At 44.3% G+C, this 22,089-nt stretch overlaps 1 protein-coding gene across 3 annotated transcripts in view; it reads left to right on the top strand.

The window, feature by feature from the left end:
• The window catches only part of ADAMTSL1 (ADAMTS like 1), a 555,547-nt gene that overhangs the window by 245,623 nt on the left and 287,835 nt on the right, over positions 1–22,089 (top strand). The window contains exon 1 of one of the 3 annotated variants that reach the window (XM_077345151.1): positions 11,713–11,958. The exons of the other annotated variants lie outside the window; for them this stretch is intronic. Within the exon in view, the coding sequence (XP_077201266.1) occupies positions 11,902–11,958 (57 nt within the window). The 5' untranslated portion in view covers positions 11,713–11,901. Of the gene's footprint in view, positions 1–11,712; positions 11,959–22,089 lie in introns of those variants that run through there. 3 annotated transcript variants of the gene reach the window in all.

Consider the following 22,089-nt stretch of genomic DNA (forward strand, 5'->3'; position numbering starts at 1 on the left):
AAAACGTATGTATGTGACAACAATAGTTAACTATATAAAACAAACAGATATTAGGCACATCAGTTCATCACTGAAATCTGTATAAAGATGCATGGCAGCTGAGTATACATATAGGAAACATCAGAATTGCTGAAGTTATGTCTAAAGTTGAGTGCTTTGTAAATGTATTATGTACTCAGATTCTGACAGATGTGAAGAGCTTAAATTCACCCCTGTATTTCAACATATTGAAAGAGAAATCAGAGTTCTTTTTAAATCACTGTTTATGACAGTGTAACAACTTCCTGTAATGTTTTAATATCAGGCTAATTTAGATATATCTAAGCATTTTTCTTTCCTCTGCTGGTTCATACAAGAACATTTAGCAACAAATGAGTTAAAAATATCTGCAACGAAAATATATTCCATGTAAAAGAGTTTTGCGGCATGCTCGGGGGTGGGGGTGGGTAGAGGAAATATTTCTGCTGACCTAAGGCTTTCTAAAAGTTTGTTTCTTTAATACCTATATGCGGGGCTTATACTGACCCAGCCGTGTCTTGTTCAGATTCTGTGAGAGATTTCCTTGCGTCAGGAAGCAGCTGCATCTTAATTCCTAATTCCCTGAAGTTTAATTTTACTTTATTTCTTTGTTGAAACACCCCATTAATTGAGATACTAGGTCAAACTGTCAGAGTGCATCGAGAGAGCTGATAGAGGGTTGGGCGCTGGACTGTCCTAGTAATCCTATTTGATTTTGCTACACACACTGGCATGAACTGAATTCATACCTAATACTGGATCCGTTCCTCTTTGCTGGTCTTGTAGCTTATCAGGCACCTGCGAAATCTCGCATACATCTTGTAGAATCTATCAACTGGTGCAGCATCCTGTGACTCTCAAACATGAAGAACAATATTCCTAGAGCATACAATTATGGAGGTTTCTTAAATACTTTCACGTGGAAGCCTCTGTGCCTTTATCCCTACCTTGTTGTCCTCGGCCACTTTACATGGGCAGTATGTTTTTACTGTTCCTCTTCCATTTGCAAAGCAGTTTTTAAAAAATAAAACACACACCTGCAATCCAACATTTATATTAAAAAAACAGTTTGGTGTAGTGGTTAGGAGTGTGGACTTCTAATCTGGCATGATGGGTTCGATTCTGTACTCCACCACATGCAGCCAGCTGGGTGACCTTGGGCTCACCACAGCACTGATAAAGCTGTTTTGACCGAGCAGTAATATCAAGCCTCTGTTGTGGGGAGAGGAAAGGGAAGGCTAATGGAAGCCACTTTGAGACTCCTTCGGGTAGAGACTCCTTCTCCTTCTCCTTCTCCTTCTCCTTCTCCTTCTCCTTCTCCTTCTCCTTCTCCTTCTCCTTCTCCTTCTCCTTCTCCTTCTCCTTCTCCTTCTCCTTCTCCTTCTCCTCCTTCTCCTTCTCCTTCTCCTTCTCCTTCTCCTTCTCCTTCTCCTTCTCCTTCTCCTTCTCCTTCTCCTTCTCCTTCTCCTTCTCCTTCTTCTCCGTCTTCTTCGTCTTCTCCTTCTTCTCCTTCTTCTCCAAAAAACAAGTGCCAAGTAAATGATACAATGTTATAAGCTAGCCCTATCTCAACAGATCTCAGAAGGTATATGGTGTCAGCCTCGGTTAGTATTTAGATGGGAACCATCAAAGATGTTCAAAATACAGAAGCAGGCAATGACAAGACACATCTGCTTTTCTCTTGCCTTAAAAACCCAATGGGATGCCTTGCAAACCTAATGGTACAATGGCAGTGTGCAAAAGGAGAACAGGAGGATACAAGCCCCATTTTCTTTTATCTAGCACCAACCATGGTTTGGCATGTTATCTAACTGAGCCAGGGTGCGCTTCATTTTGAAATGCTTCACTATTTTGGTATCTGGGGAGTGAGAAGTTGTAGATACAAATCTATAATATCTAATTATAGAAAATATAGTTTCCATATGACCATTTATGCACTGGAGGTTTCATGCTGTGCTGCAGGCTGGAGTTTTAGTCATGGCAGGTTGCCCCACCTCTTCCTGCACCCACATGGGAGAGCATTTGGCCTGCTGCATCTCATCTGCCCCCGATTTGTGCTCCTGCGCAAGAGCTGGGGCAGTGAAGTTCCCAGTGCATAAACAGTCTATGACAGGTTTCAAAGATGGACAACATTTTGAAAATTATTTGATTGTGTTGGTTTCTGTACTGGCCTGGTCATTTAACTTTCTCATTATAAACTCTTATCCATGTTAATGAAATGGGTTTGGCTTCTCCTTCAAGTTTTGGAGAGTATGAAAAGTGGTCCCTCCAGTGCAGCATCCTGATTCACATACTGGCTAACTGGTTACAGTGGAGAGCTAAGGAACAGGGCATAGAGACCAAGGCCTTTTCCTCTTGTTGCCTCCTAACATTGATATTCTGAGATTCATTTTAACAGAGGTTTGTCCCCTTTAGTCATCATTGGTAGAAGCCATTGATCTACCTGTCCTCCATGAATCTCTCTAACTGTTCTTTTAAAGCCACCTATGCCTGTGGTGATCACTATCTCCACGGGCAATGAATCTATTGCCCATCCAGATGGAGTATGCTGGGGATCCAGCCACTACCTTTTGCACAAGATCTTACCATTGTATAATTCCCTGAACTCCTTTGGGTGTAAATTATATTATCCCCAATGTTAATATGGAGTCTTCCAGGTACCACTCAAAACACCCTCTCAGCTTTCTTCAAATTCAGTAAAGCTGCAGAGTAGCAGGATGTGTAGAGGTGGTATGAAGCCTGAAGAAGGTCAGCAGTTTGAGTGGTAAATGCCCAGTTATGAATGCATCAATTGTAAGTTTAGACCAGAAACCAAACTATGAATGCAATTCTAATTTATCTACCCAAACTCTGCCTTGATGGAAATTTGCTGAGCTAGCACTTCAAATTTAAAACATTAGTAGGCTAAGAAACAGGATATTCACATCTCAGTATGAAAAAGTCTTATGAGTATTTCCCCCTAGGATTGGTGATGTCTGTCCACTTTGGAGGAATGGAATGTTGTTGTGGGGTTCTAGGCCAATGAGAACTGATGTCACACAGATAAGACTAACCAATGGGGAAATAAATTAGCCTTGAAACTGCAACTGCTTCAAAACCGGAAAGGAATAGCTATTTGTCAAAATAAGAATATTCTGTAATAATTATCATCTAGGTATCTGAGTAGGCTGGTAGGTTTTGATGGGACAATAAGCAGCCCTAAAGAGGCTGTAAGGAAGTCTCCTTGAAGCACATCTTAGCATGTCACTAAAAACTTGACTATATAATATGTGTGACTCATTTATTACTTTGGGGATTGGATTGTATGGGATTGAGCATCCTGGACACATGACATTGCTTACACTAAATCAGACAAAGGTCCTTCAAAAACAGCCAGCTTGGTGTAGTGGTTAACAGCAGCAGCCTCTAATATGAAGAACAGGGTTCAATTCTCCACTCCTCCACATGTGGCCCACTGGGTGGTCTTGTGCCAGTCATAGTTCTCACAGAGTTCTCTCAGTCTCATCTATCCCATAAGATGTCTGCTGTGGGGAGGAGTAGGGAATGTGATTGTAAGCTGCCTTGAGATTCCTTCAGATAGTAAAAATCAGGGTACAAAAACCCATTTATCTTCTCTCTTCAAACTTTTAAGAAGGGAAGAGACCCAACAGAACTGATCAACAAGGTTTTATAGATTAGAATGTGTTTCAGTTCATTGCTAGGTTACTAGGAAGAAAGTTCCTTTTGAGAGGAGAAATGAGATTTAAGGTTAGGATAGTAGTCTGTCTTTATTTTAAAAGAGATTTTCAATTAACCAAAAGTCTATGCAATGAGTAAGCTTACATAGTTTCTTTCATAAAGGCATGTTTCTTCCATAATGAGTGAAAAACTCCAAAATCTACAAGTAGAAAAGGGGTCATCAGTTTCTTCAGCTATAATGTTGTCAGATTTCTCAGACAAACTTGCTCAAATGTATCAAACCCCACCCTCCTGGTGCTTTCTGTTTAAATCCATATTTCATTGTCATGTAAGCATCTGCCATAGCTGAAACCTGACTACATACTCATTAACAGCAACTCAAGAAGAACCATGAACACAAACAACACAGCAATTATTTCTTTTACTAGCAAACTTCACGGATCAGTGCCTCACATAGAGGCAGTGCAATATGGCCACCCAGAAAACAAGATAAAGGTTGCTTTGCACTCAGGGACTCCCCAGGAGTGCAGCAAAATATTATTTTGTATATTGAAAGAAAGGAGGATTGGGGAAAAAGACCACAAGGCTGAGAATACTAAGTGTCCTTCATGAGCTGTGGAATGCTGCAGCAGTCAAGCAATCCCTTGAAAGGGAAAAGGAAAACAGAGGGGATGAGAAATTGGCCCGTTCCAAATCTACGAAGTCACAGTATCCCGGAAGGGAAGAGTAGTACTAAAAGATGAGGGCTATGAGGCACATATTCCCGCCCCAGCCAACATACTAAAGTGCTTTTAAAGGCTTGCATGACACTGAATGAGTTTCCAGGGAAAGGGATATAATTAGGATCAGAGGGAAAGACCATAATTAATTGCTCTTTTGCTAATGAATTTTAAATTGGGAAGTACATAATGTCTGTAATGATTTGAGAACTGTAAAGCCCAGACATACAGTCTGAGAGCTGAGTTCCAATCCTCACTGCAGCCACAAAGCACACTAGTACCATTTCTGCACAGGGAATTCTGCCCGGGCTGGCGCTCTTCTGGTTGTAGGGCTAATGCCCGCTTCCAGATGATGTCAGAGCTGGCCCGGGCCAGCCTTGGGCGGGTCCAACTCAAGCCCAGATTCTTATGCATTCCTGTCCTTTCTGTGGGCATCATCAGGGCCTATGTCAGGCCAGGCCTGTCTGGCAGGGAAGAGTTGGGCTGTCCAGGCCTGGCACCTCCACTAAGCTACAGCATCCTGGAGGGGACAAAAAATGCCCCAGGCAGCATTTTGCATGGAGCACTTTGAAAATAAAAAAAAACCTGCCCCACTGCAAAGTGCAACAGAACCTCTCTGCCTTGTCTGGAGGCACAAAACAGGGGCAGATCCGGTCCGGCAAGGAAAATGCCCCTTGTCTGGACCGAGGAAGAGGTGGGGCAAACTGCCACATTCCAAACACCCAGTGGCAGCTCAGCACAGGAACACCAGTGCAGAATTGATCTAGGTGTCCTTGAGCCATTCACCTTCTCTAACCTATTTCACTTTGTTGCTGTGAGAACAAAATGGGGGCAGGGTATATAAACTGCCCCAAGCTCTTTGGGTGAAGGATGTCAGAAAATATACAATTAGATATTCCTAGAACTCAGCTCAACTCAGGGACAAAGAAAGGTAAATATATCCTCCATGTGTTTAGCACTGCTTCTCTCCTTCTTCTTCAACCTCATAAATGCCCATTCTTCTGCAGGAGCAAGTTTTCCAAAACTTCACTAATACCTTTATTTACAGTACTTCTTTTGTTAAGATCTGGGAAGAAAACAATAGCTTCAGCCTCTACAAAGAGATAGGTGCCTTCTGAGTTAAAACTCTAGGTATTCAAGAGATCAGCTGCTAAGTATTTTTCACTGTTTTCAGTTCTAAAGCATGCCAATTCTAATCGTTTTTTTCCTGCACCGCCTGGTGGTTTTTAAATTAAGCCATTGTTAAATCTGCACAGCTTGGAGTGCTGCTTTGGACAACCCTGAAACCCTTTTTAGCTTCTATGAGATCTATTTCTTGCTTCTATTAGGTATCTGTTATTCTTAGAAGACGAAGAAGAAAGTTCTTATATGCCGCTTTTCTCTACCCAAATGAGTCTCAAAGTAGCTTACATTCACATTCCCTTTCCTCTCCCCACAACAGACACCCTGTTGAGGCTGAGGCTGTTGAGGCTGAGAGAGCCCTGATGTTACGGCTCGGTCAGAACAGCTTTGTCAATGCTGTGGCGAGCCCAAGGTTACCCAGCTGGTTACATGTGGGGGAGGAGCAGGGAATCGAACCCGGCTCGCCAGATTAGAAATCCATACTCCTAACCATGACACCACAACTAATGAAGGGGAGGGGCTGGAAGGCTTCAAAGAGGAGAGCAACTCCTATCCTCCCTGCTGGCCTCATCTCTCTTTCCTTCCAGTAATTCATTCTCCCTCTACCCACTCACCCAGTTTTCTGTGGAGAAAAGGCAGAAGAGGTCAGCCAAGGTGTTTAGCAAGAGGAAAGGCTTTTGTTTCAATTACTATGTGTGTGTGGTTAGGTGCAAAGTCATGTCCGACCCATCGCAACCCCATGGACAATGATTTTCCTGGCCTTCCTGTCCTCTACCATTTCCCGGAGTCCGTTTAAGTTTGCCCGGAGTCCATTTAAGTTCAAGACTATGTGTGTAGAGGTTCATAAAATTATGCATTGAGTTAAGAAAGTACATAGAGGTTTTTTTCCCTTATCCAGAATGTAGTCTGCATGGGGCGTTATACCCAGTCCCAGTTTGAATGAATCCCTCCCATCTACACTGAATTCGATTTGCATTTTGATTTTGGGTGCTTTAAATTTTCCCTCTGCAACAAGCATGATTAATTCGTGGTGCCCCTACCTTTCCTCTGTGATATCCTGGAGTGGATATAAGCCTGAATATTTCAAAAACTGGCATGAGTAAATGTGCATTTCTCTGCTCTTTGTAAGATAACTCTGCCTTGTGCCTCGTGGCTCCAATGCCATAGCAAAGAAGTCTTCTTCCTGGTTCCCAGTTGCACAGCCATGCTTCTGCTCCTCAGTTCTTGGCTAAGGGGAAGAAATGAAGACGTATCGGCAAATAGTAACTTTCCAGGCTGGGCCCTCCTTCCATCTGGCAGGGATGATGAGTCCTTTGAACAACCCAAAAGGGCAACAAGAGGACTGATTTGGGAGGGGGATGCACCACCAGTAGTCTACATGAAAACGACCCTTCCCCAGCCCAAGGGAGTCCCAGGGGTTGTGAGCAGCATAGCCGTACTCTGTTTGATAAAGCCTAGAAGGCTGACCCAGTCCTTTTATGGGGGGAAAGTATAACTCCATCATGTTAAACTGCCCCCTTAACAAAAAAAATTGCCCCCCCTCCATTTTCTGGCTAGGGACCTGCTATTAATACTGGCACTATGAGGGAACATTAAGAGAAAGACTTGACCCTCCAAGGCCACTGTATCAAACAGGATTCTGGACTAGATGAACCATTAGTTTGATCCAGCAGAGTTTAAATTTTGTTTTGTTTTCTCCGGTTTCTTTGCAGGGAGTTTACCCACATTTTAAAAACCCTCATATTTTCTACAAACTTGGAGGTTATTCCAAGGTTGGAGAATTTGGGTATCCCCCCAAATATTTTGATCTTCATTATATGGATTAATATTGGAAGTATTATAAACTTGCTGAAAGCCTTCAGTTTACAAACAGATGCCACCTGCTTTAATTTCTGCATTCAAACACAGATAGCAAAAGGAAGAGCGGCCTTATAGGAAATTACCCATGTGGTTCCATGTTGGTGCCTGTATCTCCAGAATATCCTTTATCTTGACAGAACCAGGAGGAGGCTTCTCTGGCTTGACTAAGAAAATCTTGTTAGCAAGTTTCTTTGCTTAGATATGTTCATCTACTAATTGACTTGAGGCTGCATTGAGTTTTCAGCTCGTTGATAAGCAGGATGTCCTGTAAAGGCTAACACCACTCATTTGTGGCCAAGAGAGGGGATTGCAGGTACGCTAGCCACAACACACAAAGAAGGGCCTCTATTTCAATAGGACAGGGCAGATCATGGCCATTATAAAGGTGTTCCCAGGTAAATCATAGAATCATAGAATCATAGATTTGGAAGGGGCCATACAGGCCATCTAGTCCAACCCCCTGCTCAACGCAGGATCAGCCCAAAGCATCCTAAAGCATCCAAGAAATCCAACCTTTGCTTGAAGACTGCCAGTGAGGGGGAGCTCACCACCTCCTTAGGCAGCCTATTCCACTGCTGAACCACTCTGACTGTGAATTGCCCCCCCCCCCTGATATCTAGCCTATATTGTTGTACTTGTAGTTTGAACCAGTGGTCCCCAACCTTTTTTTGGCTGGGGACCGGCAGGGCGACGGCCATGCCCGTGCAGCGCGCATGCGTGGCCGTGCCCACGCATGTGCACATGTGCGGCCGGGCCGTGCCCACGTATGCACATATGTGCGGCCGGGCTGCGGCCACGCATGCGCAGCGTGGCCCTTATTCCCTCTTCCCCCCCTCCCGCAGTAAGAAGCTTCCCGGGCCACAAGCTTGCGGCCTGGGAAGTTTTTTACTGCGGGGGGGCGGGGAGAGGGAATCGCAGCCCAGCGCCCTGGCCTTCGCGGCCCGGCACCGGGCCGCAGACCGCAGGTTGGGGACCACTGATTTAAACCCATTACTGCGTGTCCGTTCCTCTGCAGCCAATGGTAACAGCATCCTGCCCTCCTCCAAATGACAACCTTTCAAATACTTAAAGAGGGCTATCATGTCCCCTCTCAACCTCCTTTTCTCCAGGCTGAACATTCCCAAGTTCCTCAACCTATCTTCATAGGGATTGGTCCCTTGGCCCCAGATCATCCTTGTCGCTCTCCTCTGTACCCTTTCAATTTTATCTATGTCCTTCTTGAAGTGAGGCCTCCAGAACTGCACACAGTACTCCAGGTGTGGTCTGACCAGTGCCGTATACAATTGGACTATGACATCTTGTGATTTTGATGTGATGCCCCTGTTGATACAGCTCAAAATGGCATTTGGGTGTTTGGGTGTCGTGCTTCGTGCACCGGCCAATAGGCCCACGAGGGGCGGAGTGACATGCAGAGAGGCTCTCCATGTGACAGTCCAGGGGCAAGGGCCAAATCCATGAGTTCTGATCATGGACTTGGCCCACCCCAACCCCTCTTACTGCTTTATTAAAAGGGAAAGATTTTATATTCCATACCCTCTCCTCGCATGGGTCATTTAAAATACAATAGATTCAATCACCCAACAAATTAATAAATGCAATAAATAGAGCAATAAAACATCAGCTTGACAACAAATGGTTTGGAAAACAAACAAAAATGTTGTGCCTGGGTTTCTTAAGGTTCTTGTAGAACTGGTGTTATTGAGAAGGAACTTCCAATCACTGGTATTCACACAGTAAAGGTTTCCACCAATTTATCCTGATACCGCTCACGGAGATCCCTCCCCCTATTTTTGTGCCAATGAAAGGGTCATCAGACACTTTGGAACAGGCTCATATGACAACATTGGAGAGATAAATGCCGATTTCCAGAAAATGATGGACTGAGGACCATAGAACTTTATCAATATTTGAACACAGGGCATATAGAAGACAATTGCAAAGGGACTTATGTTACAAATCTGGAGTCCTTTTATATAAACTAAGGTGTCACCACTGTTTTTGTCTCTCTATATATCCTCCCCCCCCCTTTTTTTTTTAAAGATTTAGTTGGCGGATTTGAGGTTTTCACTCCTTTTTGTTCTTTTGTTGGTTGGTTGGTTTTTAAAAAAGGAAGAGCTTAGAAGGGAATGTCCGTGTAAGAAAGGCAGAGTATAAATGAAGTAAATACATTAGAGTCTGCTGCAGTGGAAGGGGGGAATAGGTAGCCCGGCTACTCTGTCTGGCTTCTCCTTTATTTGTTCTCTATTGTTTCTTCTTGTGGGTCTGCCAGATCTTTATTGATAAGTGCTACTCTGCATTCTATGAAGTGTTAAACCATAATCCCAACTCTCAAGGGAGTGTGTACGCGCCATTGACACAGAGCCTGAAATTGGGGATGGTAGATGAGGAACGTGTACCATATGTATGATTCACAACTTGTTTGCATGTATGTCTGGTAATGGTAATCACCTTGGTAGTAATCATCTGATGTCTGGAAAATGTTCTGCCTGATCCAGTACAAAGTCTAAAGCCAGGGGAATGTTGCACACAGTGGTGTTCAACTGCAGAACTCTCACATTTGATTGCTGTGCTATTTATTAAATATAAATCATATATTTTTTTAAAGCCTCTGCTGACAAATTACGTGTCTGAGGACTGCAGGCAACACCATTTGGCAGCCGCTAATATATTTCTTCTGACATTTTTTTCTGCATGCAAAGTTCCTGTTGACTTCAATAGAAATTCCACACACAGGACAATGGTAGTTCTGTAAATTGTGCACACTTCAATTTAATTAGCTGCAGGTGATGAGTTACCTGCCTGTTGGGACTTTTGTGAAAGAGAATCTTGGCCACAGCGTTATGGCTGTTTACAGGCAGAGATCTATTTTACTTAAAGGAATTTGAAAATCATTTTATAAGGTGGAGATTTTAGAGTGGTTTATACTATGGGTGTCTGTGGTATGTCTAGAATCTGGTGTGCATGTACCTGCCTGACTTTGTGACTAGTGTGAACTTTGACTTTGGTGAAAAAGTGGTTTCTCAAATCAATGAATTTCAAAAATTAAGACTGAAGTGGCATTTCTTCATCATTTTTCATTGTTGTTTTCTAATGCAATTAGGGAAATGCCCACATTATCTTGTGATCTTTATATCTTACTTTTCTTCGAGCACTTGCTAGAACCATATCTCTCTTAAATATCAAACCTCCAATAGGTCCTGTCAGACCAACCTGGTTTCCTTTTTTGACCGAGTGACAGGTTTGCTGGATTGTGGAAATTCGGTTGATGTCGTTTATTTGGATTTTAGTAAAGTTTTGATAAGGTTCCCCATGATGTTCTGATGGATAAATTGAAGGACTGCAATCTGGATTTTCAGATAGTTAGGTGGATAGGGAATTGGCTAGAGAACCGCACTCAAAGAGTTGTTGTCAATGGTGTTTCATCAGACGGTCCGGTACTTTTTTACATATTTATTAATGATCTAGATGAGGGGGTGGAAGGACTACTCATCAAGTTTGCAGATGACACCAAATTGGGAGGACTGGCAAATACTCCAGTAGATAGAGACAGAGTTCAACAAGATTTGAACACAATGGAAAAATGAGCGAATGAGAACAATATGCAATTTAATAAGTGTAAAGTTCTGCATCTGGGTCAGAAAAATGAAAAGCATGCCTACTGGATGGGGGATACACTTCTAGGTAACACTATGTGTGAACGAGACCTTGGGGTACTTGTGGATTGTAAACTAAACATGAGCAGGCAGTGTGATGCAGCGGTAAAAAAGGCGAATGCCATTTTTGGTTCTTCTTAAACTAATCCACATACATGCACACATGCATACATATGTATATACATGCACATACACATGTACTTTTGATAGTCTTTTAAATAGAATCATTGTTTGACCTGCTGTGGTTTTGCAGCGTGCGTGCCTCTGAAGCATACAGGAGCTTATTTAAAGGAGGATTTATTTTCTCTCAATGTCTCTCTGTGCATGCCCCCTTTATGGCATATGTTATATATTGGCCTGGATTAAGTTTTCCCCCTGAATGAAACAATGTGCAGGCAGAAAGGAAGCAGTTACCTTGCTGGTTCTCAATGCAGCCTGTTCTTGGTGCCTGCCTATTTGGGGGGAGTTAAGCCATCCCTTGGGGCTGCGGCTCCGCTCCCCTCTTTCCTCCCCCCCCCTTTCCCCTCCTGCCTTCCTCCTTGCAGTTCTCCTGCTCCGGGACCCCCCTTTGCCTTTTGTTATTCGGCATGTCTGATTAGCCGGAGCCTGATTGGCTGGCTGCCTGTTCGGAGAGAGATTCCATTCAGATCAGCCCCTCCGCTCGCCCAGTCCTCAGTCGGGAAACGTGAGCGGGGCTGATGGCAGCGGCGAGGCGGCAGGGGAGGCTGCAGCGCTAAGCCCGGCTCTGGCGCGCTGACTCCGGGTGACAGGCGCAGCGTCAGGCGGGCGAGCCGCTTCGCAGCGAGCGTCTTCCGCGCCTGTCCCGTTGAGAGCGCGGCCAAGAGCCAGGCATGGACTGCTGCCGCCGGGCAACTGCTGGCGCCCTGCTCCTGGCTGCTCTGCTTCTGGTAAATGCCCTTTCTTCTCTCGGGAAAGAAGCGGAGCTGCGGCTCGCGTTAGAACGCCCGCGGGCTCCTGCGCGGAGGTGAGGGAGCTGGCGCTCGCCACAGCCCCGGTCTCCTGGGGGTGTCTCTGGAGCGAGCGCAGGTAGAGCGCCAAAGTCAGGGCGAGGAGGAACTCTGGCGGAGCTGACCGGAGATGAAGCGGTAGTGCAAAGGACGCGCCTCGGGCTTTCCTGCCGGGAGGGAAGGGAAGAAGGGAAGGGAGAGGAGAGGAGAGGAGCCCCCCGCCGCCCCGCGCGCTCCGCTGGATTTCGGGAACGATCTCTCGGGCTGTGCGCAAGAAGAGAAAAACAGGTCCCGCGCGCGCTCGAAGTTCGCCGCACGGGAGTCGAGATCCTGAGCCAAGGGCGAATTCGATTTTCGTGGCCAGGATCCCTCCCATTGTGGGCATCGTTTGAACCAGAGACAATTCACTTCTCCCCCCCTGCCCTTGTGGTCGTTTTTTTCTTTAATGATGAAGTGGTTCGCGAATTTGACACGCACACCTCTCCACCGTAGTTAAGCTTTCTGATTTCAAGGCTTTTTATGGGTTGGGGGGGGGAGGTAACTAACTCCCCCCCCACTCCAAACGCCAGAATCTCGGAAGTATGAATAAGAGTCTTGGAACATGCCTTTGCTGTCAGTGAGCTGCTCTATGAGCCAGGAAGGGCGGGGAGGGGGACTCGGGATGAGTCGGGATTTCGCAAAAGTGAGAGAAAAATGACATTCGTTTGAAGACCTCTGCGGTGAAGTTCCAGGGAAATCCCATCTTGCTATAACTGTGAATTAAGCAAACTGCTGTTAGCTAGCTGTCCGTGAGTCATTCTTTCTATGTTCCGGGAATATTACAGTGCATGCCACTAGTACTGTAAATACTTTCTGCAGATGGGTGGCTGTCCTAGGTAGGAATGGATTGCTGTTTGCTGTCATAATTATCAGCAATGCTCATCTGGGGTGAATTTACTTTGTGCTAGTAGGAATTGGACCAGTGACGATTTATTTGTATATACTGCTATAAAATCTGTGCACTAAGTTCTTGGGTGTGCATTTATCCCGTTAACTGCATCCATTAGTGAGCTCAGCTCTGCTTTCAGTGCCAGGGCTCTGAACATGTGCAGAGGTTCTTTCTTCTACCTCTGAATAATCTCCTTCACTTTCTACTAGGGGGACATTTGTGATTTCTTTGGAATAGAGACTTGTTCTTTCTGTATATATTTCTCTATAAGCCCCTGCCCATTAATAACAGCACTACTGTCTGTTTAAGAGTTACGCCCTTCTAAGTCTACTAAAGTCCATGGGCTTAAAGGGGTGTGACTCTGCTTAGAAGAGCACTGTAAATCTCCATAATCTATCTATTGCTTTAGAGGTCAAGAAGCTTGGCTTCTGGGTCTTGTTTCTTTTAGATTAGTTCTGCATTTGTCCCAGTGGTAAGCAAGTGGTGGGTTTGTACTAGACTTGCTGATGTGTTACAGTCTGTATTACCCCACCGGATTGTACGATTTTAATGCAGTGTGGCCCACTTTTAAGAGCAAAAGGTGCACACAGGTGAGGAGGGGTGCTCAGTCCTTCTGCCTTAGCTTCCCTCCCCACAGTCTTGGAGAGGCTAACGTGACACTATCTGTCTCAGCAACAAGCTCCTTTTACCTTAAAACTGGACTACTCACCCCCCTCCTTCACTTTGCATATGTGGAAGGGTGTTTTGGGTTGACTGTGTCAGGAAGGAATATGACTTGGCTCCATGTCCTTATCATAAACCGATCATATCTTCATTACTTGCAAGTATATGCTCCTTAATACATGAAAACAAGCAGGGTATTTGGGTGCCAACCACTATGCATGTTTCTCTAATGCCCTACTGGTTTGGGTTTAAGGAGCACTAAGTCAAGCACTTATTCAACATAGGCGTCTTTTTTTTTTTTTTTTTTTGCCCTAAGGAGAGTATATTTTATGCGTGAAGTTGACTAATGCACAACAAGGCTGAGGCCAAATGCAGAGGCCTGTAGAGAAGTTGTCTTTGACAACTGGGTATGGATTCTTCTCCTGAGGACGATGGTGGCTATGGGGGATTGATTGGGGGAGGGTGGGGTTTTTTACATTGTTTTCCCACCATTGGGATTTATTGTTGAGATCCATTTTATTATATAGTAGTAAGCAAGAGTAGTAAAAGAGCCTCTTGTGGCGCAGAGTGGTAAGGCAGCGATATGCTATCTGAAGCTGTCTGCCCATGAGATTGGGAGTTCGATCCCAGCAGCCGGCTCAAGGTTGACTCAGCCTTCCATCCTTCCGAGGTCGGTGAAATGAGTACCCAGCTTGCTGGGGGGTAAACGGTCATGACTGGGGAAGGCACTGGCAAACCACCCCGTATTGAGTCTGCCATGAAAACGCTGGAGGGCGTCACCCCAAGGGTCAGACATGACTCGGTGCTTGCACAGGGGATACCTTTACCTTTAGTAAGCAAAGGCTGGATACACACTTTTCTTGGATGCTTTAGGATGGTTAGGGCTGATCCTGCGTTGAGCAGGGGGTTGGACTAGATGGCCTGGATGGCCCCTTCCAACTCTATGATTCTATGATTTTATTTTTGTTCTTTTCATGTAAACCGCCACAAACTGGACTGGCTTCGGGAATGGTGGGGATAAATCTAAATCTAAATAAATAAATAAATAAATAAATAAATAAATAAATAAATAAATAAGACACTCCCTCCAAATTAGTCCATGTGTTTTCTACTTGTTTCTCTGGAAATTTTATTTTAGTGAGATGTTTTGCCAAGTGTATCATGCAGGACGTTTCTGCTCCTGACATGGAGAAGTCTGAAAGGAGGAAAGAAAGGGGTGGGTGTCCAGTGCACTGGTAGTGTATATGTACATGATATGGCCTATGTTCCCTGTGTGACAGAGTTGTTGTAAATTGAGTGCATTGCAAGATCCATGAGGAGTCAAGTGTGTGTGTTTTGGATGTATGTGTTGTGGGTGGGTATTAACAGTGGGCAATAGGTTTTAGGAATTTGTGCCTCTCTGTTTCTCTCATTTAAAATTAAAACCTGAAGATCAATTCAAACCTAGTGTTTATGAAAGAGAATGAAAAGTGAGTCTTTTTCTTCCATGTCGGTCCACGTGGATCTTTGTCCCATAAGCCACCACTGAAAAACCTAACCTGCTGGAAATAGGAATCTGTATGCCTATGTATGACCTAAGCTCTCAAGTGAGATTCTGTTTCCTAAGGTAGCAGTCCTCAACATGGAATCTATGGATACTGTAGTTCCTACTGATATGGACAAAGTTTGAGTCTAGCAGCACCTTTAAGACCAACAAAGTGTTCATGCACATGAAAGCTTATACCTTTGTTGGTCTTAAAGCTGCCATGGGATTCAAGCTTTGTTCTGCTGCTTCAGGCCAATATGACTACGCACCTGAACATACTGATACACTTTTTGATGCCTTCTTGATGAGAATTCCAAAGAGCTCTGAATGGAAGTGGTGGGACAGACCTTCAGGTCACTCACTTCTGGTTGGCTAACAGAGCATCCCATGCATTTGTTATCATGGCTGTGCATCTTCAGCTTAGCCGTGGGTGCAGCCTTTCTGGCTTTGGGAGCATCTCCTTGCAACTGTACAGAGAGAAGACCTTTCTTATTTTTTGGAAATGGAAACCAAACAACATCCCCCCCCCAAATCAAAGAGTTGATGCCAAGGCCAGCCTTTGATAGTGGTGCCCAAACCGCCCATTATCCTTTCCCAATATTCTGAAAGTGCTCTTCAGCTTAATGGTGGAGGACATCTGACCTGAGGTGTTAGAGTTGGGATAAGACTGCATACATTTGTTCATCATCTAGTGATTTATCAACATCAACTGCAGGTCTAACTAGACATGGTAATTAGACCATTCTCTTTGAATGTGCCACAATCTCACCAAAAGCGAATGTGTTATTTTAAGAATAAAAGTCACATGCAGGGAAGAAGAAGCTAAGTCTTTTCCCGCCTGCAGTTTTACTCTTTTTTATTTTGTCTCCCTGGGCAGACTTGGAAGATGCGAGAGAGACAGACTCTGAAAGCTACTCTGTGGCTTGAGTTAGCACCCCTCAACTGCACAGTATTTATGCTCCTAAAAGTGGGGTCCCACTTTCTATGCAGTTGGGTTATATACAGGGATGCATTTGCCCACATTGTGTGTACTTTGGCCCTGATGCATGGTTCAGTCACCCTAGATCTGCTTGAAAAGTAATTGTGGATAACAATTGCTGAACACTTTATTCCTACATCCAGATGTGCTGGATGAGTCAACCAGGCATTAGCTACACAGGGTGAATGGCTGACTTCTTAGGATGAGTATAAGGGGGGGGGGGAGGTGTCAGGTTCCCCTGTGACCCTTTCCATGCTCCTGCTTCTGTATGAGATCTGGGAGCCTGGGAAGTTCCTCCCTGGATGGAATCACAGATACGGAAAGTCAGAGAACCTGACTATGGTGGTATAGTACTGGCAAATGCAATGGGGTGGAGCCCAATTTCCATCTTCCAGGCCAGCAATGATTCTGGGATGGGTGAGTGGGTGGAGAAGGGGACTGGAGGGAATATAATGCATGTGTTTCTTAAGGTGCAATCGTTTATCAGGTTTCAGCTGAGACTCCAAAAACTGTTTCAAATATTTTTGAAGGAGGCTCATATTTTTCAGTGGGGTTACTTCAGGAAAAAAAAAACAACCCCTGCAATTCCAGGCTGTTTCCCATTTGTGGGTTTTCAGACTGTGCAGATTATTTCAGTACAATTTCTTCCTTTCTGCAGGTGTTTCCTCAGTGCACACTTGCACCATTGGGATGGTTTTGATTTCTTTCCAAATCAAACACAAATATCAGTGTAAGGTAGCTGGGGTGGTAGAGATTAAGATCTGTGCTGCATTTCTTGATTTGTGCAATAGTTTGCAGTGATATTTTTGCTTATTTACTTCATACATACTCCATTTACTCCCCAGTGTGGACCCAGAGTGGTTTACACCATTCTTCCCTTCTCTATATTGTTCTCACAATAAGCCTGTGGGGTTGGTTATACTGAAAATGTGCATCTGGTACAACGTCACCTAGCAAGCTTCTATGGCAGAGTGGGGATTTGAACTTGGGTCTCCTAATGTTATACAACATTCTGACCACTATACTATGTTGACATTATCACAAAACTGTCGTAAATCCGTGTTTTCCTTACTTTCAAGACTGATGCTGCAATTATGCAAATCTGAGTTCAATAAGCAATCCCTCCCCAACTCAGACATGGATGCCGAGCAAGAAAATGAGTTCTAGGTTTTATAATTTGGGTAGGCAGAAGGCATACAGCAGGGGTCCCCAATCCCTGGTTTGCGGCCCGGTACCGGGCCGCAAAGGCCATCGTACTGGGCCGCCAGCGGCCGCGCCTGCCTCCCCCCCTACAGCGAGAGGGGGGAAAGAGGCCGGCGCGGCAGCCGGCGCGGCAGCGACGCTAACGTGCACGTGTGGAACTGCCGCGCATGCGCATTTGCGCCCCCTGGTGGCCAAAACGTGCATGCATGTTTATGAGGAACTGCGGCAGCCGGGCCGCTGGCTCTTCCCCACCCCCGGAGGCGGTCCCCGACCAGATGAAGGTTGGGGACCACTGGCATATAGGACTGATTTTTCCTCTATTAAGTACATGATTAGACGACATCTTTCTCCATGACAGCATTACTTCCTCAGTGGAAGGATACTTTCTGATCATGTAGCAGTAGTGGGGCATCTGTCACCATCAGCCCCTCTGTCATTGACAGAGCTATGGGAAATAGTCCCTGAAAAAGAAGAAATTATGCGGGACAGATGAATTTGCTCTGGAATCATACACTGCCCAAAGACTAACACTATGGTTCTCCCACTTTCAATATATACAACTGAGAAGCAGGACAGGACAGAAGATGAGTGCAGTGTGGTTGGAGGGAATCTGACAGAACTGAGGTAAAAAGACCCCCCCCCCCAAAAAAAAACAACAACAACCCACTATTCCAGCTGTGGCAGAGAACAGAGGAAACACAAGATGATATTCAGAGTGAAGACAATGATTTTTGCCCTTGCCTAGATTTTTAAAATACTGTGACATAGAATGACTGTGTGGCATTGTGGATTTATAATACTGACTACCAGATCCTCAACTGGCTGGGTTCCTGTAGGAAGGTAAAGGGAATGGCAGCATAGCAGTTGGAGTAGACTGGGACTAAACTGAAAGTGCAACCCATGTGGCCCTGCCAATACTGCAGGAGCCACTGGCTTGTGACCACCTAAGACAGCAGTCTGCCCACAGCATTCCCAGTATGTGAGAGCTGCTTGCAGAGAGCAGCTGCTGCCAATCAGGAAGTCCTTGGCCTGTAAGAGGTGTGAAAAATGAGAGCATTTGGGGAGACGATTTGAGTAATATTTTGGGTCTCTCCCCTCAGCCCCCCCTTCAAGCCAACCATGCCCGTGATTACTCAAGAATCAAGTGTACAGAAAGACTGTATTTAAATCCCAGCTGCCAAATTGCCTGTGCAGATGTGCCCTAAGTTTAAGTCGAAGGAGGAGGGTTATTGCAACAGTAGGTGAGAAACTCTGAACTATGAAGGACCATTTCACATCTCATGTGGAGACAAATTTGAGTTAGTCACCAGGTTTATACTCAACAAGAAGCTATGGCTAATCATGGCTTCCTAATAACTGTAGCTATTTGATGCAGATGTTTGTTGCATTCATACTTTTATAAGTTTAAAGTGTGAAATGGCTCTAAAATATAGAAGCAATTGCAGGCTCTTGAAGTTTATTAGTGGGCCTCCCTGGCAAGATAGATAGCAGCAGTGAGCAACTGCTTGTGCCTGGGCCAAATTCCCCCCCCCCCAAATGAAATTTTACTTAGCTGGTCAGTTGCCAGTCAGGAGTTACCCTCCTCTTCCACCCTAGTTTAGAAACGGGGGATCAGATTTTACCAAGTCTCTTTAATGCCAGGAAATGGTCCTTTATACTCACAAAGATTCCATATTCCAATTATAGGCAGACACTGAGATCAGTGGTAAGATGAACCCAGCAACCTTTACACAATACGTGGGCCAGGCAGCAGGAGCAGCTCCTGAACATTCCTTCTGAACCAAAGTGAAGTTGTGATACAGAAACATCTGTGGATGATTGAGTGAGATCCCATAGTGATGGATATGTTGAACACGAAGTCCCTCTTAAAAGCAGGAGAGCTAAAATCACCATGAGAAAGCAGGTTTCTTTAGGATCCAAAAGCACCTAATCCTGGAGGGATATAGTAGGACAACTGACAATAAAAATGCTTCTTATGCCCTTCACTATGCAGGAATCTTGGAAATAAAAGAAAGACTTTGGGATGGGGGACTCTAGACCAGCATCCCTATTAATTTTCATTTCAGGTTTGTGCCTTGTTATTATAAGCCAATATTTGAGTTGTTTCCTCTGTAAAGAGATCAGGACTTGGGCTTTTAATCTTAATAAATAATTAATACACACATAAAATTAGGTTAGTTTGCGAAGGATGATCCAAAGAGAGGGCTGTTTTTCTTCTTACTAGAGGCTTGGACAGTCATAAATCTAATTCAGTTATTGAAAAGGGACGTAGGGTATGAGACAGCTACTGCCAGGTAACCTGAAAATTGGTAGAAATCACTAGGAATACAGGATTGATTAACTGAAGAGCAAGCCTCACAGAATCATAATCAGCATGACTTCTACAAAGTCAAGTTTTGTGTTATCAGTCTTTTGGTTCTCTTTTTATAAGTTTTACCGTCATGTGGATAAAGATAATCTGATGCTTGAAAACATCCTTCACCAAAGGATCTTGAGAAATCTCAGGATAATATAAAAGTGAAACAATAGGTAGTAGTTGGTAAGAGAATATGGAAAGAAATCTCTGGTCCCAGAGATCTGTATTGAGACCAATACTATGTAATTTGCTCATAAATGAACTGGCATTTAGTGAGCAATGAAGAGAACAGGTTTGCAAATGTCACCAAATTATTCAGGAAGATGAAATCCAAAACATCTGTACAAACTCCAGGAAGACCTCTGTGAGCTCCACAGGCAACAACATGGTAAACAAGATTTGATGCAAGTAAGTATAAATGTGTGTGCTTTTGAGGCCAAATTAAAACAAACAAACAGCAGTTTTTGCACCAATATAGTCTGAGTTGCTGGTGATCATCCAAGAAAGATATCTGAGAGCTGTGGTGACTAGCTTGATAATAAACAGCTAATTAGCATGTAGCAGAAATAGGGAGGAAAGGCAAATTCTGTAGTAAGGATCATCAGGGAAAGGGTTTGTAAGTGAAAATGCTAGTGTTACAATGACCTTATATGTAGTAAACCTGTATATGATGTATAGTTCTGCTCATCTGAAAAGGGATGTTGCAGTGCTGGGAAAAATGCAGAAAATGACTGTGGCATCTTTACTTTATATGTTTATATTCAGATTTGTATGTAACCCTTCCCCAAAGGTTCATTGTAGCTCTCAACATATGGTAAAACACATGATTTTAAAGACACCCATATCAATACTTAGAAATGCATGTAAAACATTTTAAAGTCAGTCCACTTAATTTAATTTGGAAGCCATATCTTGTCACCACCTTCTTTCTAATGTGAGAAGGAAAACATAAAGTGCATTCTTGATGTTAGTTCTGGCAAAGGTTTTGATAGTCAAAGTTGTTAAGTGTTTTCAGTAGGGAGGCCAGATACTGTCAATGACGGTCCTAGACCTTAACCGTAGGTCTGGTGGAACAGCTCTGTTTTGCAGACTCTGCAGGATTGTTTAATTTCCCTCAGGGCCCTGAACTCACTTGAAAGAGCATTCCACCAGCCTGGAGCCAGGACCAAAAAAGCCCTGGCTGCAGTTGAGGCCAGCTTGATCTCTCTGGGGCTGGGGACCCTGCGTAAATTCTGGGTGCTCAATCTCAAGCTTCTTGGGGTGGCATAGTAGAGGAGGCGGTCTCACAGATACAGAGGTCTTCCATACATATTTATACTTATAGAGGCAGACTTTTCTTTTCCTTCGGTCCTCTCTCCGAAGGGTAACTTTTGTTGTTGTTGTTGTGACTGCCTCCTGAAGCTGAAGTGAGGGGTGGAACGTGTTATCTCATCTCTGTCGATGGCTACATGAAAATGCAGCTTGCAAATCCAGAAGAATATATTGATGGTGCATTATCTGGATACCTTGGCAGAGTTCTGATAAGGTGTAATGATGGCCTTTATATAAGTGGGGTGCTGGAGAGGAGGAAATAAACTATTTGGGAAACATTTTTTAAAGTGCTCAATCTTTAAAAAAATTACAACATATGTCATTTTTCAGTCATATAGTACATTTGTCAATGAGACTGTATACTGTATCTGGTTGTTAGAAAAAGTTGAAAAAACAAACAAAAACATCTTTGACTTTTCAGTTGAGGGAGGAAAGATGGGGAGTCATGGTAGAACTTAGAAATGATACAGAGAAAATGGATAGAGAGCGTTTTTTCTATCTTTCATGAGGTTATAACTTGAGGTCACATAGTGGATTGGTGGGGAGTAAGTACAGGATAAGCATTTCTTCGCATCACATCTATACCTTAAATAAAGCTGGGCAGGGATGATGGGAGGAGTTGGGACTCACCACATACCTGATTGGCTGTCCTTCCAACAAACGGCCAATCAGGTAGGCTGTCCTGCCCTTGGACACATCCTCCTCCACTGCCAGCTCTCACCACTCAATGGCCTGCAGGAGGTAAGGCAGCCAGTGAGCACAAGCTGGGAGGAGTGGGGAGGGTCTGTGACCACAGTTGAAACTGGGGCCTGGGAAGGAAGGGAAGTGAGCACTGGCCTCGCTGGTACATGAGTTGGGGGCGGGGAAGGCTGTGAGCCCTCACCAGTGTTCTCCTGCCCCAAAAGGGCCCGCTGCAGCCTTTCCAGGCCTCAGCGGGCCTGGTCGAGGTGATGGGAGAGAAGGCTAGTGCCCATTGTATTTTAAATTGCAACAAGCTGTTTTACTAGTAGTACATAATGAATATAGTCCATGCCTTGATAGCAGGTCACTATTTCAGGTATTTAAAGGGGACTTTACAAATTATTGAATGTCAAATCTTTCAACAG

This window comes from Paroedura picta, chromosome 7, assembly GCF_049243985.1.
Source record: "Paroedura picta isolate Pp20150507F chromosome 7, Ppicta_v3.0, whole genome shotgun sequence".
Classification (NCBI taxonomy): Eukaryota; Metazoa; Chordata; class Lepidosauria; order Squamata; family Gekkonidae; genus Paroedura; species Paroedura picta.